Source organism: Meles meles, chromosome 1 (assembly GCF_922984935.1).
Source record: "Meles meles chromosome 1, mMelMel3.1 paternal haplotype, whole genome shotgun sequence".
Lineage (NCBI taxonomy): Eukaryota > Metazoa > Chordata > Mammalia > Carnivora > Mustelidae > Meles > Meles meles.
This window is the reverse complement of record NC_060066.1, coordinates 42206978-42228188: the sequence shown is the minus strand read 5'-3', so window position 1 is coordinate 42228188 and position 21211 is coordinate 42206978. Positions and strand designations below refer to the sequence as shown.

At 35.9% G+C, this 21211-nt stretch overlaps 1 protein-coding gene across 3 annotated transcripts in view; it reads left to right on the top strand.

The window, feature by feature from the left end:
* The window catches only part of DPY19L4 (dpy-19 like 4), a 72098-nt gene extending 52543 nt beyond the window's left edge, over window positions 1-19555 (top strand). For 2 of the 3 annotated variants that reach the window (XM_046015353.1, XM_046015371.1), the window contains 4 exons: window positions 1513-1595; window positions 4567-4699; window positions 12462-12620; window positions 15053-19555. In XM_046015353.1, the coding sequence (XP_045871309.1) occupies window positions 1513-1595; window positions 4567-4699; window positions 12462-12620; window positions 15053-15217 (540 nt within the window). In that variant the 3' untranslated portion in view covers window positions 15218-19555. The remainder of the gene's footprint in view (window positions 1-1512; window positions 1596-4566; window positions 4700-12461; window positions 12621-15052) is intronic. The other variant, XM_046015361.1, reaches the window with a different exon arrangement.
* Window positions 19556-21211: the final 1656 nt, after the last annotated feature.

Genomic DNA, 21211 nt, shown 5'->3' with positions numbered 1-21211 from the left:
AATCCCTCAATAGAATCCCTTGTACACTGTTAGTGGAAATGCAAACTGGTGGGGCACCTGGGTGGCTCAGGTGGTTGAGCATCTACTTTGGACTGGGACCCTGATCCCGGGATTGAGGCATTGGGTCCCACATTGGGCTCCCTTCTCCGTGGAGAGCCTGCTTCTCCCTATCCTTCTGCCTGTTCTTCCCCCTGCTTGTGCTCTCTGTCAAAAAAAAAATCTTAAAAAAAAAAAAAAAAAGAAATGCAAACAGGTGTAGCCACTGTGGAAGACAGTATGGAGGTTCCTCAAAAAATTAAAAATGGAACTATGTTATGATCCAGCAGTTGGACTACTGGGTATTTACCCAAAGAATACAAAAACACTAATTCAAAGGGATACATGCACTCCTATGTTTATTGCAGCATTATTTACAATAGCCAAATTATGGAGACAGCCCAAGGGTCCATCGACAGATGAATGGATAAAGAAAATGTGGTGTGTGTATGTATATACCTACACACACATACATATACATATACACATACACTTACAATTGAATATTATGTAGCCATAAAAAAGAATGGAATCATGTCATTTTCAACAACATTGATGGATCTAGGGAGTATAATGGTAAGTGAAATAAGTCAACCAGACAAAGACAAATACCATATGATTTCATTCATACGGAATTTAAGAAATAAAACAAAGGAAAGAGAGAAGAGAGAGAAACCAGAACAGAACAGATTCTCAACTATAGAGAACAAACGAACAGTTGCCAGAGGGGAGGTGGGTGGGGGAGTGGTTGAAATAGGTGAAAAGGATTAAGAACACACTTAACTTGATGAGCACTGAGTAATATATGAAATTGCTGAATCACTATATTGTACACCTGAAATGAATATAACGCTGTATGTTAACTACACTGGAATTTTTAAACAAATATTTTGGCAACTCCAAAATGTAAATTTTTATAAAATATTATAAATCCTTTAGTTTATTGTAATGTAACATGAAGCTAATTGAAATTAATTGTGTGTGCATGAAAGATACAACTGATGATTGGTAATGAGAAAATTATTTATTGAGTCTAGGCATTAAATTAAACATAAAATAGATTATGTTTAAGAATTTATTTATTTGAGAGAGAGCAAGCCTGAGTTGGGGGGCAGGGGCAGAGGAGAGGGAGGTGGAAAAGCAGACTCCTCATTGAGCAGGGAGCAAGATGCGGGGCTCCATCCCGGGACCCTGAGATCATGACCTGAGCCGAAGGCAGATGCTTAACCGACTGAACTACCCAGATGCCCCTAAAATAGATTATTTAGATTATTTGTAACTGAGAAGGAAGAGCAGCTCACTGAAAGGAAGTAAAAAGATTCATGACATTTTTCCTCTGGGAAAAATGTTTAAATACTGTTTGTCTTATGTTAGTCTCTTAGTCTTTTGAAATACTCTGTAACAGTTTTAAACTTTCTGGATATATACATGATTATATACATTTATACATTTTGGAAATTTTGTTTTGCATTTTAGTTTTTTCCAAGATTAATGACAGAATTAATGGAACTACAAGAATTTTATGACCCAGATACAGTGGAACTTATGACCTGGATAAAGTAAGAATTGAACTGCTTTTAAGACTGTTGTTAAACTATTAATTGTTGCATGCTATCTAATTGATTCAGAGGAAATAATAAATTAATGCTTTTCCATTGTCATAAAACTCAGAATTTTACCTCCATGGTTTTAGGGATATTTAGTTTTTGATTGACTTATAATTCGAATTTTCTAATTGAATTCTTCACTGAAAATATAGCATTGAGGGGCACCTGGCTGACTCAGTCAGAAGAGCATGCGAATCTTGATCTCTCAGTTGTGAGTTCAACCCTCATGTTGGGTATAGAGATTACTTAAATAAATAAAAAACTTAAAAAAGAAAATATAACATTGTAAGTTTGAAATTTGAGATCTTGCCATCAAACACCTAGAAATGTGGAGTATACATGAACAAATATTCCTTTGAATAGTCAAGATGATGCTTCTTTTGCCCTGGGTTGGAAGTGGATGAGTGGTGGATTGCTAGTCTTGGTAACCAAATCTACCAAAACTTAAAATTTTAGTTTTAATACCCATGCACATTTTAATGCCCACACGGGACCAGAGATATGGTCTTGGGCCAGTAGATGCAGGGAACTGTAATTGAGACACCTTTTTCCCTTTCCCAACACATGCACATAACTAAGGGACCCTCAGAGGGCTACAGTATCAGCGAAAGGATAGACTAACAACTTAACAGGAGTGCTAGAAGCAGATGATAAGAAGGCTTGTCTTCCTTGGCTTCAGCTTTTGGTCAAAAAAAGTTTCTCCTCTGAATTTGTAGCACTGGATCTGAATTCACATGGGTTTGCAGTTTGAAGTTATACTTGTTTAATCCAGGAAACCCCCAGTCAAGAAAGTATCATAAAAAGTGATCCTGGGGTGGTTTGGAGTATCTGTTAATGTTCTCAACCCAGGCTACACAGGTTTCTACAAATAAGACTTCATGAAGATGAGCTCTAAAATTACAAAACACATGAGGAAACAGTCTAATACAGTAAGAATTAGCTGTTGTTTGAGATCAACAACAGAATTAGACCTCTAGCAATTTTTTTTAGTTTATGTATGTATTTACTTGAGTAGTCACTACACCCAATGAGACCCTGAGATCAAGAGTTGCATGCTGTTCTGACCACACCAGCCAGATCCCCCAGACTTGTAGCAATTTCTGATAATAAAAGTTGTTTATGTCAGTTTTTGATGCATAATAGACTATCACAAAATTTAGTGGCTATAAATGATAAACGTTTGTTATTTTGCACCATTTTAACAGTCAGCTGAGTCAGGTAAGTGGGGAGGATTCTTCTGGTCTGGGCCAGCTGATCTAGGACTGTGGGTAGCCTGGCATGACCTCTCATATGTCTAAAGGTATCAGCTGAAGGGATGGAATTGACTTGGTTATGAGTCTCTCATCATACAGCCAGGTAGCCTGGGCTCATTCACAAGGTAGTGGTTGTAGAGTTCCCAAGAGAGCAGCAGGAGAACACAGATGCCAATGTCAAGCATTTTTTAAAAATTTTATTTATTTATTTGACAGAGATCACAAGTAGGCAGAGAGAGAGAGGGAGAAGCAGGCTCCCTGCCGAGCAGAGAGCCTGATGTGGGTCTCAATCCCAGGACCCTGGGATCATGACCTGAACCAAAGGCAGAGGCTTTAACCCACCCAGGTGCCCCAATGTCAAGCATTTTTAAAGTCTCTGCTCACTTTATGTTGGTCTGTTGGCCAAAGCAGATCACATGACCAAGACCAGCATTTGCTCCAAGAGCTTAGGTATGGGAGAAGAATCATTGTTGCTGTTTTGTGACTAATCTACCCCATGGATAGACATTTATAAAATGAACTACATTGTAAATTATTTAAGACATAGAAGAAGAAACTAAAACATGAAAAAGGAATGAAACACTATCAAAAATGGCCAGGAAAATGGAGGGGGGCGGACAAAAATGTTTCTAGAATGAGGAATAGATTTATAGAAATGAGAATTGGTCTTATCATAAAGTCTTGTTGCTGTAAATACACCCTTCATATGTCTAAAAACTGTTTTCTTTTGATCACTTTTAACTATTGCCCGTTAATATCTTCTGTGAATTGTATTTACCATTGTGGAACACTGACTGTATAGCTTTGCATTGTTATTAACAAAAGAGGAAATTGATTCTGGGTTTGTGATTTATCACAATATTTTCAAAACCACACAGGGTCCTGAACATTGAACATTGTGCATCAGGCAGTCAGACATATATATTGGCATGGTGTAATTATCCTGTTTCATGTTTTTTTCCCTATTACTGGGTGTGCCCTGAGGACAGTGGTTATATGCTGCCTTTTATTTCCAGAGCTTGGCATTATTCCTAGACTGTGTAGGTTAATGATAAATACAGGAAGTGATTAAATAAGTAAAGACATTGGAGCAATCCTTCAGGATCTGCTTTTAGTTTTGTAAGTGGCATCTGTCTGAGACTTTGGATCATGGTTCAAAGTGGAGAACTACATGTGTTATCTGAAGACAGATATGGTATATGGTAAAGGTAGGGAAGAAGCAGGAAGGATTGGGAAGAATTTGGGCTGTGGTAGTTAATATTCACCGAACGATAAATTTGAGAATTTGCATTATCACCAGTGAATTGACCACACTATATAAAGTAGTAAATTCCTGTCATTATATATACCCTGCATATTTTTTAGTGGTATTATTACCACCTGGCCTATATGTTTATTGTCCTCCTTATAGTCTCTCTCAAAAGCAGGGACCTCATCTTCATCCCTGCTTTAAAAAAATTTCTGTATTTTCAGCATTCAAAATAGTTCCTGGCACATAGTAAGTGCACAGTTTTTTTTTAAAGGAATTTGTAAATGAAGTAAAAGCTGACATTGAAACTCAAATATACAATAACATTGTTGAGTTGCGTGCTATATCAGAGTTGGTATAAATCAGTGATCTAAATAGTATACTTACTTTTCAGTGTGTAAATCTGTGTGTCTCTTTACAGAAGGCAAGCTCCAGTCGCAGCTGTGTTTGCAGGGAGTCCACAGTTAATGGGCGCCATTAAATTATGCACTGGATGGATGGTGACCAGCTTGCCTCTTTACAATGATGATGATCTTCTCAAGAGAAATGAAAACGTAAGGCATTTTAGATTACATGTTTGGATCTTTTTAACATTGCTCTTTATTTTTAATATAGCTCTGTAGTGATGTATATGTTCTTGGTTAGCTAGGAATATCCAAACAATTTTAGAAAGAGTTAATTAGCTTTAGTTTTTAAAAAGCTGTGTAGTATGTTTAAGCAAGAGGAGAAACAAAATTAAAATAATAATTTCTTGGGGCGCCTGGGTGGCTCAGTGGGTTAAAGCCTCTGCCTTCGGCTCAGGTCATGATCCCAGGGTCCTGGGATCGAGCCCCGCATCAGGCTCTCTGCTCAGCAAGGAGCCTGCTTCCTCCTCTCTCTCTCTGCCTACTTGTAATTTCTGTCTTTCAAATAAATGAATAAAATCTTTAAAAAAATAATAATAATAATAATTTCTTTATTTTATGAATAGTGTTAATGTTTCTAGGAGAAACCTTTAATTTTCCACAAAGTTTCAAGGGAACTGACGTGTGCTCTTTGGAAAATATCATTGTTCTCAATCAAATTATTGAAGGAAGTCAAGCTGTCAGTTAATATCTTGATGCATTTTGTATTTCCAAGCTAAAATTCTATCTCACTGTGGTTTATTTTTTGGTATGGGCAGTTACTGATAACTTAGTGTAATATTAGAATGATAATCTAATTTTTTACTGTTCGGAGAATATATTTGAATGTTTAGTCTGGATATAAATGGTAACTTCATATCTGAGAGCAGTGACTAACTGAACCTGAATTCCAAATATTCTGTTTTTCAGTTGGAGAGAATTTCATATGGTTTTTAATCAAGCTCTAAGCTAAGGAGGTAGTATAGCAATATAGAATTTAGACTGTAAGAATGCAGACTGTGGAATTAGAATACCTGGACTCAAATGCTACTTCTGCCGTGTGCTAGCTCTGTGACTTTGAACAAGTTTCTTTTTTTTTTTTTTTTTAAAGATTTTATTTATTTATTTGACAGAGAGAGATCACAAGTAGGCAGAGAGATCACAAGTAGGCAGAGAGGCAGGCAGAGAGAGTGAGAGGGAAGCAGGCTCCCTGCCAAGCAGAGAGCCCGATGCGGGACTCGATCCCAGGACCCTGAGATCATGACCTGAGCCGAAGGCAGCGGCTTAAACCACTGAGCCACCCAGGCGCCCTCTTTTTTTTTTTTTTAAGATTTTTTAAAGTTTTTATTTAAATTCAGTTAATTAACATATAGTGTAATACTAGTTTCAGGTGTACAATATAGTGATTGAGCACTTCTAATATCTATACCCAAATTGCTCAAATTTACAACCCCGAGATCAAGAAGTAAAAAATCACAGGCTCTACTGACTGAGCCAGCCAGGATGTGTCTTTTCTTTTCTTTCTTTCTTTTTTTTTTTTTTTCATTTCCACAATAGCTTTTTTTTTTTTTTTTTAATGGAGGTATAATTGACATGTAACAGTATATTAGTTTCATGTGTACAATGTAATGATTGGGTATTTATATGTATTACAAAATGGTTACCACAACAAGTCTAGTTAACATCCATTACCATACATAGTTATTAAAAAAGTTTTTTCTTATAATGAGAACTTTTAAGATATACTCTTAGCGACTTTTAAATGTGCAATACAGTGTTATTAACTATAGTCATTATGCTTTACATTTATTGTTTTTTTTTTTAATCTTTTTTTTTTTAAGATTTTATTTATGTATTTGACAGAGAGAGATCACAAATAGGCAGAGAGGTAGGCAGAGAGGCAGGCAGAGAGAGAGTGAGAGGGAAGCAGGCTCCCTGCGGAGCAGAGAGCCCGATGCGGGACTCGATCCCAGGCCCCTGAGATCATGACCTGAGCCGAAGGCAGTGGCTTAAACCACTGAGTCACCCAGGCGCCCCTTTTAAAAAATCTTTTTTTTTTTTTTTTTTTAAAGATTTTATTTATGTATTTGACAGAGAGAGGCTTTACATTTATTTTGTAACTGGACGTTTGTAGACTCCCTTTACCTATTTAACCCCTTATCTCTGCAACCACCAATTTGTTCTCTGTATCCCTCAACTTGGATGTTTTTGTTTTTGTTTATAAATTCCACATATAAGTGAGATTATATAGTATTTGTCTTTCTCTGACTTACTTCACTTAGCATAATACCCTCAAGGTCCATCCGTATTGTTGTAAATGGCAAAATTCTTTTCTTTTTTGTGGCTGAATAATTTCCTCTTTATAAATACACACACATATATACTACATTTTCTTTATTCATTGATGGACATTTAAGTTGTTTCTATATCTTGGCTATTGTAAATAATGCTGCAGTGAACATGGGTTTTCATATATCTTTTTGGATTGTGTTTTCATTTCCTTTGGATAAATACCCAGAAGTGGAATTGTTGGATGATCTGGCAGTTCTATTTTAATTTTTTTGAGGAAACTTCATACTGTTTTCCATTAGTGGCTGCACTACTTTACCTTCCCACAGTGCAAGGGTTCCCTTTTCTCCACAGTCTCACCAACACTTCTTATTTCTTGCCTTCTTGATACTTGCCATTCTGACAGATGTGAGGTAGTATCTCATTATGGTTTTGATTTGTGTATCTCTGATGATAAATGATGTTGAGCCCCCTTTCATGTACCTGTTTGCCATCCGTATGTCTTCTTTGAAAAAATGTCTACTTAGATCTTCTGCCTATTTTTTTTCCCATTTTATTTATTTTTTCAGCGTAACAGTATTCATTCTTTTTGCACAACACCCAGTGCTCCATGCAAAACGTGCCCTCCCCATTACCCACCACCTGTTCCCCCAACCTCCCACCCCTGACCCTTCAAAACCCTCAGGTTGTTTTTCAGAGTCCATAGTCTCTTATGGTTCGCCTTCTGCCTATTTTTTAATGAGATTTTTTTTTTAAGATTTTTTTATTTTTGGGAGGAGTATGAACATAGGGGAAGGAGAAAGGGAGAGGGAGAAGCATGACACAGGGCTCGATCCCAGAACCCTGGAATCATGACCCAAGCCGAAGGCAGATGCCCAACCAACTGAGCCACCCAGGTGCCCCACAGATTTTTTTTTTAATTAAGCTGTATGAGTTCTTTATATACTTCAGGTATTAACCTCTGATCACATAAATGATTTGCAAATATTTTCTCCCATTCATTTTGTTGATGGTTTTCTTTGCTATGCAGAAGCTTTTTAGTTTGATGTAGTCCCACTTGTTTATTTTTGCTTTTGTTGCCTTTACTTTTGCTGTCCGAAAAAATCCGAAAAAAATCATCGCCAAGAACAACATCCGAGAGCTTACTACCTGGAGTACCTGGGCAGCTCAGTCATTTGAGAGTCTGGCTCCTGGTTTAGGCTGGGGTTGTGATTTCAGGGTCCTGGGATTGAGCCCTGAGCTCAGTCAGGGTTCTGAGCTCAATGGGGAATCCGCTTGAGGATCATCCTCTTCTCCCTCTCCTTTTGCCCCTCCCTCTCCCTGCTCTTTCTCTTTCTCTCTCAAATAAATAAATCTTACAAAAAAAAAAAAAAAGAACTGCTACCTATGTTTGCTTGTAGATGTTTTATGGTCTCAGGTCTTACATTCAAGACTTAATCCATTTGAGTTAATTTTTATGTATTGTGTATGATAGGGGTTCAGTTCCATTCTTTTTGCATGTGGCTTTGCAGTTTTCCCAGCGTTGTTTATTGAAGAGATTGTCCTTTTCCAAGTGTATTTTTTGACTCCTCTGTTGTAAATTGATTTACTATGTATTTTCTATACATGTGATATGTGAGTTTATTTCTGGGCTTTCTGTTTTGTTCCATTGATCTTTGTGTCTGTTTTTCCTGAAATCCTACTGTTTGGATTAATATAGCTTTGTAATATAGTGTGCAGTTAGAGAGCATGATTCCTCCAGCTTTGTTCTTTCTCAAGATTGCTCTCTCTTCAGGGTCTTTTGTGGTTCCATACAACGTTAGGATTGTTTGTTGTGAAAAATGCCATTGGAATTTTGATAGGGATTGCATTGAATCTGTAGATTGCTTTAGGTAGTATGTACATTTAAACAATATTAATTCTTTGAATCCATGAGCATAGAATATTTTTCCTTTTATCCGTGTCTTCTTTAATTTTTTTTTTTTTTTAAGATTTTACTTATGTGTTTGACAGAGAGAGAAACAGCGAGTGAGGGAACACAAGCAGGGGGAGTGGGAGAGGGAAAAGCAGGCTTCCTGCCAAGCAGGGAACCTGATGCAGGGCTCAATCCCAGGACCCTGGGATCATGACCTGAGCCAATGGCAGACACTCAATGACTGAGCCACCCAGGTGCCCCGATTTCTTTAATTTTGAGAAGTTTCTGAATCTGAATCTAGGAAGTTCTTACGTCCTAGTTGTGAGAATTACAGATAATACACCATGCCTAAAACATAGTAGACCTTAGATAATAGTTATTTAAATACTAAATATTGTACATACACACACACACACACACATAGAAACATAGAATATACAAAGAGGAGCTCAAAAGGAGGAACAGTCAATTCTGCTTACAAAAATCCAAGTCTTCATAAAGGGCATTCCATTGATCTGGGCTTTGAAGGACTAGTAGAAACTTGTTTGGAATAAGAATGCATATGATTCCAGGCTGGAAAAGTAACATGAGCTATGAAATTTGTATAGCCATGAAACTAGAAAATACAACGAGGCCAAATTCTGAAAGACCTAGACTGTCATGCTGAAGAATTTAGACTCACCCTTGAGGCATTTGGGAATTATCAAAGACCTTTAATAAGCCTGGGAATGGAATGCTTAGATCTGTTTTAGAGAGTTAATTATGGTCAGAGCAGAAAACAGATTGAAGCAGGGAGAGGTCAGAGATGAAGAGATGGACCTGGCAGTGATTTACCTTAGAGACAACAGCTGCCTTTGACTAGTATTTGCCATACTTTGAAAGGGTGGAGTCACTTAAACAGAATGGATACAGCATATTTCTGAACTTTATTTTTTGTGGATTTCTTTGTTATATTAGTCTTTTCCTAATATAGAATTTCAGAATCACTTATAATTAGGTCAGACTTTTAATTGGGTTCTAATTAAATTTAAACATTTTAGAGTTTATGTTTTATGTGACTTGACTATGAGGATAGGAACCATGTTTTTTTTTTTCAAATCTTTGTCTTTCTCTATGGTGTCTAGTACATAGTAAGTGCTGAATAAATTTGTTGTTAAATTAAAATTCAAATCTAACTCCGTAAATAAGACCATATAATTTGAATTAGATGCTATCTATAATTCATGACATATGACTAATCTTTGTATAATCTCCTAGGCCAGTTTTCTCAAACCTGGGACTTTTATGCCCCTGGGGGACATTCAGCAATGTCTGGAGACATTTTGATTGTCACAAGTATAGAAGGAATTCTATAGCCATCTAGTGGGTGGTGAATCAGGGATACTGCTGAACATCCAGCAATACACAGAACTGTTTTCCTCTGTCCCAGCAATGAATTATCTAGTGTAAAATGTCAGTAGTGCTGAGATTGAGAAATCCTATCTATCAGTAATATTATTGCCATTGCAGAGAGGTGGTTGGTTTTTTTTTTTTTTAATGTGCCATGAGTATGTTACAGTTTCTCAAAATTTAAAAATAAATAAAAAATGTATGTGAAAAACAAATAGATATAGACTGGATAGAATTATTCCCATTGGAATGTATATAAAAGTAAAATGAGGGAGAAACTTCCTCTTGGTTTATTAGCCTTCTGTTTATCACAATATTCAGTTGAGCATCTCTCTCATGTTGGTGGACATTGGACTTCAGGGTGCTGGGTGGACGGCAACCATAACATGGAGTAGGCAGCTGCTGAGTATCAAATAGGTTGGGATGTTGTCCAGTTTAGATTTCAAATCTCGGTATTTCTAGGGCATATAGTATGTGGTACTTTGGGCTTAACATTTGTGATTTTATTATTTTCTGGGGGTAGCAAGAGCTAGTCCAATGTTAGCATTTCAGAAAAACTGAAAAACCTTATTGTTTAATAAGATCTAGAACTTACGATCTTACAAGAGCAGCAGAATTGTAATGAAAAACACCAGGGAACCAAGACATGAATATTTTATTTTATTTTATTTTATTTTAAAGATTTTATTTGCTTATGTGACGGAGAGAGTGCTCAAACAGGGGGCGTGGCAGGCAGGAGAAGAAGAAGTAGGTTCCCCGAGGAGCAGGGAACCTAGTGCAGGGCCTGATCCTAGGATGGTGGGATCACCAGCCGAGCCAAAAGCAGACACTTAATCAACTAAGCGACCCAGGCACCCTGATTATTTATTTGTTTTTAAAGATTTTATTTATTTATTTGACAGAGAGAGAGATCACAAGTAGGCAGAGAGGCAGGCAGAGAGAGAGGAGGAAGCAGGCTCCCCGCGGAGCAGAGAGCCCGATGCGGGGCTCGATCCCAGGACCCCGAGATCATGACCTGAGCCGAAGGCAGCGGCTCAATCCACTGAGCCACCCTCAGGCGCCCCTGTTTTTAATAAAGATTTTTTAAATTTACTTGACAGAGCACAAGCAGGGAGAGTAGCAGAGGGAGAGAGAGAAGCAGGCTCTCTGCTGAGCAGGAAGCCGGATATGGGACTGGGTCCCAGGACCCCGGGATCATGACCTGAGCCAAAGGCAGACACTAGGCAGACACTTAACTGACTGAGCCACCCAGGCGCCCCAAGACATGAGTTTTAAGCATTCTTGTTCACTCACTATTTTGTGACAGTGGTCAAATAATGTTTTAACTTTGCTGATTTTATCTCATGTATAAATGAGTATAAAATGCTCTGTACGTGGTAGTAAAACTCGTATGAACTGTTATAACTCAATAATAAAAAGACAGGCCAGTTAGGAATTGAGCAAAGCACATTTGCAGCAATGTGGGTGAATCTTGAAGGTGTTATGTTAAGTGAAAGAAGTCAGATAAAGACAAATAACTGTATGATACCCCTTATATATGGAAGATATAAAAAATGTATGAAGAAGCCAAACTCATAGAAACAGAGAATAGAGTGGTGGTTACCAAGGGCTGAAGGGTAGGGGAATGGGGAGATATTAATCAAAGTATACAAACTTCAAGGTATCAGATGAACAAGTTCTGGGGATAATGTTAGTATGGTGATTATAGTTAACAGTACTGTATTATATACTTGAAAGTTGCTAAGAGAGTAAATCTTAAATGTTTTCATAAAAAAAAAAGAAATGGTAATTATGTGACACAATGGAGGTGCCAGCTAATGTTACGGTGGTAATCATTTTGCAACATTTAAGTGTGGTGGGGCGCCTCGGTGGCTCAGGTTAAGCCTCTGCCTTCAGCTCAGGTCGCGATCTCAGGGTCTTGGGATTGAGCCCCACATTGGGCTCTCTGCTCAGTGGGGAGCGTGCTTCCCTCTCTCTCTCCGCCTGCCTCTCTGCCTACTTGTGATGTGTCTCTCTGTCAAATAAATAAATAAAATCTTAAAAAAAAACCCACATTTAAGTGTGTCAAATCAATACATTGTACAATTTAAACTTGCAAAATGTTATGTGTTGATTATATCTTAACAAATCTGGGGAGGAAATGGCCAAAGGACTTGAATGACATTTCTCCAAAGAAGATACAGAGTGGACAATGAATGACTTATGGCCATAAGCTTCTTAAGGGCAGGAATCAAGTCTTAGTGAATATCTTTATTTTCCAGAGATAGTGCCAAATACTAAGTCATAGTAGATGCTCAATGTATAGTTTCAAATAACAAGTTTTAAATGTTTTAAAATACTGTTTTAATTATATTCTTTCAGATCTATCAAATCTATTCAAAGCGATCTGCTGAGGATATTTATAAAATACTGACATCCTACAAGGCTAATTACCTAATTGTAGAGGATGCTATCTGCAATGAGGTGGGAACCACGAGAGGCTGTAGGGTTAAAGATTTATTAGACATTGCAAATGGCCACGTAAGTAACCATTTGAGAAGTTAAATCTTTTTGAGAAAAATGACTTTTTTAAACTTTTACTCATCAAACTTTATTTCTAGACCTTAAGTAAGAATATAATTAGAAGTTCTTTAACAGGGGCACCTGGGTGGCTCAGTTGCTTAAGCGACTGCCTTTGGCTCAGGTCATGATCCCGGAGTTCTGGGATCCAGTCCTACATCGTGCTCCCAGCTCCATGGGGAGTCTGCTTCTCCCTCTAACCTTCTCCCCTTTCATGCTCTCTTTTACTGTCTCTCAAATAATAAATAAAATCTTAAAAAAAAAAAAAAGTTCTTTAACAGTGGGGGAATACATTAGAAGTACTTTGAAGTGGTTTTTTTTTTTTAAGATTTTATTTTTGTGAGAGAGAGAGCAGGGGGAGGGGCAAAGAGAGAAGCAGGCTCTCCACTGAGCAGGGAGCTCCATGGGCAACTTGATCCAGGACCCTGGGATCATGACCTGAGCTGAAGGCAGATGCCTAATGACTGAGCCACCCAGGTGCCCCAATTTTTTTCCACTGTACAAAAGAAAATTTGGGTAGTTTGCAGAAAAAAATAATTTTACCAATACCTGGATTCCTTATTCATTACCTGTATTTGTTTATGTTCCACGTTTATGTACAAAAGATGGCATAATTGGGGGCACCAAATTATGTTAACAAGACAGCCATTAAGCATCTGCCTTCAGCTCAGGTCATGATCCCAGGGTCCTGGTATCAAGCCCTGCATTGGGCTCCCTGCTCAGTGGGAAGTCTGCTTCTCCCTCTTCCACTCCCCGGCTTGTGTTCCCTCTCTCGCTATCTTTCTCGCTCTGTCAAATAAATAAATAAAATCTTTAAAAAAAATAAGATGGCATAATTTGATTTGAATGATGATTTTATTTTAACTTATAATCTAAAGAGCAGCTGGTTGTGTTGTTACATTATTATGTTGAGAATTTTCTGATAATTTGATTCATAGCTGGAAAAATAGCTTGCTAAATTATCACAGTCCCTGATACCCACAAAAATTAGTGTATTCAGAGCTACCTCGGTTTTAAGGATTTAGCCATAGCTGTATGTTAAGTTTTCATTGATTTTGGCTGTTTTACCAAGCTTTCTTACTTCTCAGCCTGCAGTATGTACCTTATATATCTGACAACTAAAAGAAAGACAGAGGAGTTTGTGTATCTGGTAATTAGTGTTGTCTGGAATGGGTGTCTTTACTCCTTCGAAAGTTGGGTTTGAGGGACTTTAGAAGAATTTCAGTTGCCAATTCTGAATTGACATGCGTGTACTATATGGGTTGCAGCCAAGATTTTTTCTGTCTTTTCCTAAATGATAAGTTCTTTCTCTTATTGTCCCAGACCAGTATGGAGGTGAGAAATTAGTTTTTATGATTTCCACTTTTGTCTTTCATCATGACCCCATAAACCTGTAATATAAATGTATTCTGTGTTCTGCTGCATGTATTTTGAATTTTCTCTGTTGGTACTTGATATCTGTGATCTTCGGCTTAATTGGTGACAAAATGGGATTTTATTAAACATCAGGTATTCAGTAATTACTGCTGTGTTGTTAGCTGTTATCTGGAACCTGTTAATTCTGATCTTGGCCATCTTTCTGCTCCATTTTGAGATCAAATTATTTCTTTCATGTAATAACCAGGCATGGACTTAAAGCTACTCCATCTTTTTACTCTAAAAGTTGGTTCTCTGACATCTTTCCAAGCATTAGAAGAATGTTTAATGTTTTAGTGTAGAAAACCCTTCAAGCTAGTTAAGCTATCTTAGTGAACATCATTAAGAAGAGAATGTAAAGGTTTGCACTGGATAAGTCACAAAAACTTGCTTATTAGATAATTGTGAGCCATTTCTATATAAGAAAAGTTTGAACATATATTAAAAATATATCCATTTCTCAGTCTTAGTAGGTAAGTCAGAGGAATGATAATTAACTGAGTAGACAGTCTTCTATATTTGAGGATTTTAAAATCTTTTTGAAAATCAGAAACAGTACCTGGGTGGTTCAGTCATTAGGTGTCTGCCTTCTTCGGCTCAGGGTATGATCCCAGGGTCCTGGGATCGAGCCCTGTGTGGGGCTCCCTGCTTGGAAGGAAGCGTACTTCTCCCTCTCCCACTCCCCCGCTTATGTTCCCTCACTTGCCAGGTCTCTCTCTGAAATAAAATCTTTTAAAAAACAAAAGAAAAGAAAATCAGAAACACTTTTACTAGTCTCAGTCTCTAGGAGAAGCTGAAGAGCTTAATGGAGATGGTGACTCTTTTATAAAGAGGGTTCTAGATTTGCTAATAATCAATGTGAGATAGTCCTTGTGTAGCAATAATGTATTTTTTATATAAATAGTCACTTGTACATTGATTGTATTTCTCCTATAAACTTCATAACCTTTTTAATACTGTTTCGTATCTTTTGATAGGTGGTTTGCGAAGAAGGTGACAAGTTAACCTACTCAAAATATGGGCGATTTTGTCATGAGGTCAAAATTAACTATTCTCCATATGTGAATTATTTCACTAGAGTATACTGGAACAGATCCTACTTTGTATATAAAATCAACACTGTGATATCCTTTCAGTCTTGAACGATAGCGGAGCCTTCATTTCAAAGACTTACATCACTTGAAGTAAAATGTGATTTTCTTCTTACCTACACGGTGTCTTTTAGAAATCAGAGTATGGACATTTGAAATGCTGCTGCTTTTTCCCTCCTGCTGTTAACTGGATTCAGAGTTTTGCAGGGAATAGAACATCAAACATTACTGTCCTTTGGTAAAATGTCAAATCTACCAGTCTGTAATATTCTGGCCAGGTGGTTTTCCTTATCATTACATGGTCTTTACAGACTTTATCTTCTCATTATCTTCTCAACTATTATAAAATTGTCCTCATAAATCTTCATTTTGTCATAACATAGGTCTTGAATTTGAATATGTTCAAGGTGAGAGTATATTTTTCAAATAGAACATTTAATAAATATTTCATTTAATGTCATATAATTATAGACTCAAAAGAAGGGAACTCTTCTTACCTTCACGGCAGTTTATGAAGGTATTTCACGGTTTATAATTGAATTGAAATAGTACAGTAAAAACTAATTTAAATGTTAGCTGAGAATATGTGACATTTAAATTAAAATTTGTAAATTGTATAAAGGAATATGATTCTGAAGGATATACATAAAGATATATCCAGATGTTCCATGATACGGCTCTCATCATCTGCTGCTTATATAACTGTGCACTTTCTTAGTAAAATACATACATGATGTTGCATTTTATTATTTTGCAATATTAAGTGGTTAACTTTTTTTACTTACACCTGTAAATTTAATACCAGTTTAATCATGATAAAAGAGTCACTCTTTTTACCTAAATATTTTTAAAAACAGATATTTAAAATGAATGTTGTTCAGGTTTTTAAAAGATATGGAATGGGGTATACAGTCTATTCATGTATTTTCTACTGAAGTATTAAGTGAAAAATTAAATATCAGAATAAGAATATTCTGACATTAATGACTAAAATGACATAACACTAAAATGAACAATTTCTGGAGATGGGGGCAGATGCTATTAAAAACAATTCTGTATACAGGTATGTTTATTATAAAACACAAATGCTGTTATTTATGAAACTATGGTATAGTCTTCAACGTTAAGAACAAAATGACAATTCTTACAAAATTCACAACACAGTTTCACAACCTAAATGCTATGATCCTTTAGGTTAAGTGTTTTCATATTTTTAATCATTTATGAAAAGATGTTCTTAAATGATTAGTTGGGCTGTATTAAGAGATTTGGGATAGATGGATCATTTTAGTAAGACAGGATGCATGTTTAGTTTTACCTTACACATGTTTAGTGAACAAGTCTTTAAAATTTTTACTTGTTAGAGTGCTGTAAAAAGTACAATTTCAGTACTCTGAATTACTACATTAGAAGGGAGCATCTTTTCATTGACTTTATTTTCTGTTACATATATACATGTTTTTTTTTAGTACAAAAGCACATGCATTCTTATACTAGCTCTAGGATGTTTTGGTTTTTTGGAGCTTCAGAATAATTGTTTGATGCCAGTGTCATATCTGATGCACTAGTTTTATTGGTTCTCATTTCATGCTTTTTATATAGTTTTAACAGTTATATTAACATAGTTAAAGACAGGGCATTTCAGGTTCTCTATACATCTTTTTTTTTTTAAGATTTTATTTATTTATTTGACAGAGATCACAAGTAGGCAGAGAGGCAGGCAGAGAGGGAGAAGGGGAAGCAGGCTCCCTGCTGAGCAGAGAGCTGGGATCATGACCTGAGCCGAAGGTAGAGGCTTTAACCCACTGAGCCACCCAGGCGCCCCAGGTTCTCTATACATCTTAATTAGTGAATCACTAGTATTTAGCTTCAAGCCTTATGAAAATATTACTGTGGGAGCACCTGGGTGGTTATGCATCTGCCTTCGGCTCAGGTCATGATCCCAGGGTCTTGGGATCAAGCCATTCATTGGTCTCCTTGCTCAGCGGGGAGTCTGTTCCCTCTCGTGTAACTCTCCCCCTGCTTATGCTATCTCTCTCTCAATAAATAAATAAAATCTTAAAGAATATATTACTGTGGTTACCTAAGTATACAACAAATAGTCACCTGGTAGTCCTTGTGATCAGAGCATGTAAAACAATGCAATTTCAAAGTCAGCTTGCATATTTTGAAAGGAAAATAGAATAATCTGTGTAGCATGAAATATTTAATTCACTTTTTATTGATTTATATTATGATCACATATGCTGAATTAGTTTTGATGTGTGTTTTTTGTTTTTGGCTTTTGACATATATGTGTTAGTTGCTTTTGCTTCTGTCAACTTATTTCTTAAATAGATTTGGAGAAACTTTTAATTCTTTAAATGATAAATTTTTCAGTCAGCATCTGTTGAAAAGGAAAATGTAAGCTTTATTACAGAAGTAATAATATTGGATATGAGAGATTAGATTATTTAACTGTAGTTAAAACAGAAGTAGTAGAAAACTTTGAGTGAGGAGCAATTAATTTTCTTGCTTATTTGTAGAAAAACAAGTGATTAAAGATTGTGTAAGTAATTCCATTTGGGTAACTTACAGTTGTTAGATTTGACAATAAAAATCTATGAAAGGAGCAAAGATACGGTTTTAGGATGGAAGGAATTTCTCAAAGAAATACAAAACATACTTTGCCCTCGATGTTGCGGAACCATTGAAATAAGTGCCTTAACTTCCATTTACTTTTTATTTTTCAAAAAATATTATGGACCTTTTTCCTTTCTGTAAGAAGATTTTGGTATCTTTCCGCATCATTAAGCACAGAGGAAGACTCCTCACTATGCTGTTTTCAGTATTAACTTTAATTCATTAATAAGCAAATCTTTGGTAAGCGTACTAATGGGATTTCTAGCCTGCTAAATTTATTTAGCTTTCCAAATGCCAAACAGACCAATAAATAAAACTTAATTGATAAGGTATATGATAATGACTCTGTGCTGGTTTCTATTTTTTTCCAACTTTGGCGCCTATAACTTGGTGCTTTTTGTTAGACTAGTAGGATTTTACAGCCTAGGGAATAGGAGTTGTACTTCAGAACTTTTTTTTTCATTACTTTTTGTGTACATAGCATGTTTTTTCAGGACATTAACCTAAACCGCCAATAGCCTCATTGTTGTGGCCCCCTTCCGTGTACTCCAGATCGATTCAAGGAGAAGCAGAAACGGTGGTCAAAGTGTGTCACAAGTTGGGGCTGGAAAATATGCTTTATAAAAGTAGGTTATGAATTTCTTGAAGAGCACAGTGAATAGCCATCTTACTAAACTGTTTTGTTTTTGAAAAAATCACCTTTTTTTGGCCCTTTCTATTTTTGAACTGTTTAAAACATTTTATTGCCTTTAGTGAATAGTTAAAAGCAGTGCCTCTCTTTATAAATTCATGGGGTTTCTAAAAGTTGTAAGTTGATCTTTCTGCTAAGTTTATTTTAAATGCATGAATACTTAAAGATCACGTGTTATGAATTACTGTGTATATTTAAGAACCTTTTGTAAAGCAAATAACTAATTCCTAATTTACATCCCAATATATTCTTTCTTCATTTGTCCACTTTTTAAAATATATAGTCTCTATTGTTGCTATTTACTAGTAGTTTTAGATCCCAATATGTATTAAAATTACACTTTTGATAAGTTGCAAGTAAAATTGGACAATTTCTTATTAAAATGATAATTCATTATTAACTTTTTCAATGTTCAGAGTTAACACTTTAAATAAAATTAGATGTGGAACTTGCATAGAATGTATTTGACTCAACTATTTTCCATCCATTAAGGTTTCTAAACATTAGACTTCCTTGTTTTCTGTAATAAAAAGGGACATTTAAGCACCAGATTTGCCAAATTTACCATAAAATCATCTTTGATTCTTTGCTTTTGTCCCTTAAAATTGCAACATTTTACCTGACTTCTATAATTTTACGTGCAGTTCTATGAGAGATACACTGAACATCTGGCCACAGAAGTTAGTGGATTAATGGTATCACATAGAAACATGCATTCCAAACTTCTAGTTTGAAATATCTCATGAACAGCTTTTTTCATATTGTAAGTTAATAGCTTTGTACAGCTATTTAGCAAAAATGAATAATATAGCTGCTTTTATGTATGTTGACTTCTGAATTGTATCTGTAACAATGTATAACAAATTAAATGTGTTTCTCCTGTACTAAAGTTACATCTTTGCAAAAGAATAAAAGTTAATTTCAAGAAATAGAAATCCTTTAAGAGTTGGGTTATAAACTAGTTTACTTCAGATTTTGTAACATTAAATGTACTTTTATCAAGAATGAAATTATTTATTTCATGCTTAATGACACTCCTTGTTTTGTTTCTATAATAAAACTTTTTAGAATTTTAAGTTGTCTTTTATTTATATATGTATCTTTTTTGTTAATGATACATAATTTCTATACATTCAGTTCACCCATTTAAAGTGTACAGTTTGACAGTTTTTAGTATATTGAGTTATGCAGTTATCACATTTTAGATTAATTTTAGAAAATTTTTATCACCCCAGAAAGAAATCCCATATCTGGGGTGCCTGGAGGGCTCAGTCATTAAGTGTCTGCCTTCGGCTCAGGTCATGATCCCAGGGTCCAAGCATGGAGCCCCGCATCGGGCTCCCTGCTTAGCAGGAAACCTCCTGCTTCCTCTCCCACTCCCTCTGCTTGTGTTCCCTTTCTCTCTCTCTCTCTCTCTCTGTCAAATAAACAAATAAAATATTTTAAAAAGGGAAAAAGAAACCCCATACCTTTTGGCTGTCATCCATAACCACTATATCCTTAGGCAACTCTTACTAACATAGTTCTGTGTCTCTATTTGCCTATTCTGGACATTTCACATAGATGGAATCATGATACATATCTATATATATCATGAGATATATATATACACACACACACACATATATATATACATACTCATATGTATATATACACACACACATATATATGTATATGTGTGTATACACACATATGTATATATACATATATGTGTGTATATATACATGTTGTATGTGTCTTTTTTATTGCCAAATAATATTACATTGTATGGATAGACCACATTTTCTTTATCCATTCATCAGCTGGTGGATGTTTGGGTTTCCACTTTTTGGCTATTATGAACAATGCTATGAACACTTGTGTACAAATTTTTGGGTGGCTATAGTTTTTTCATTTTTATTGAATATATGTCTAAGAGTAGAATTTTGGGGTTATATGGTAACTAAGGAACTACCAGACTGGTTTTCAAAATGGCTATACTACTTTAACAATTCGTGCAACAATGTGTGAGGTTTCCAATTTCTCCCTGTCCTTGTCAGCACTTGCTTATTACCATGCTTCTTGATTGTAACTATCGTAGTGGGTGTGAGTGGTATATTACTGTGGTTTTAATCCACATTTCCATTATGGCTAATGATGTGGAACATCTTTTTATGTGTATTTTCTTTGGAGTAATATTCATTCAATTTCTTTGCCTATTTTTTAAAAAATTGGGTTGTCTTTTTACTATTGAATTGTAAAGGTCTTTGTGTATTCTAGGTATAAGATTATAGATTCTAGATATAAATTGCTCATAAGATACATGATTTGGAAATATTTCCTTCCATTCTTTGGGTTTGCTTCACTTCCTTGATAGTGTCCTTTGAAACACAAATGCTTTTAATTTTGGTTGTACTTGGAGTTATTGATTTAAATAAATATTTAGTTTTTAAAAAAATGCTTGTTTTAGAGAGCGGAGGAGGAGGGGCCAAGAGAGAGTGAGAGAGAGAGGATCTCGCGCAGACTCTCTGCTGAGCACAGCCCAATGCAGAACCTGCATTGACCTCAGGACGCTGAGATAATGACCTGAGCTGAAATCAAGAGTTGGATGCTCAATTGACTGAGCCACCCAGGCGCCCCGATACAGCATTTTTACTATTATGTGTTTGAAGTAGATTGACATGTATCCTACTTGGAGTTTGTTGAGCTGCCTAGTTATACACATTAAGAGTTTTCTTTAAATCAAATTTGCA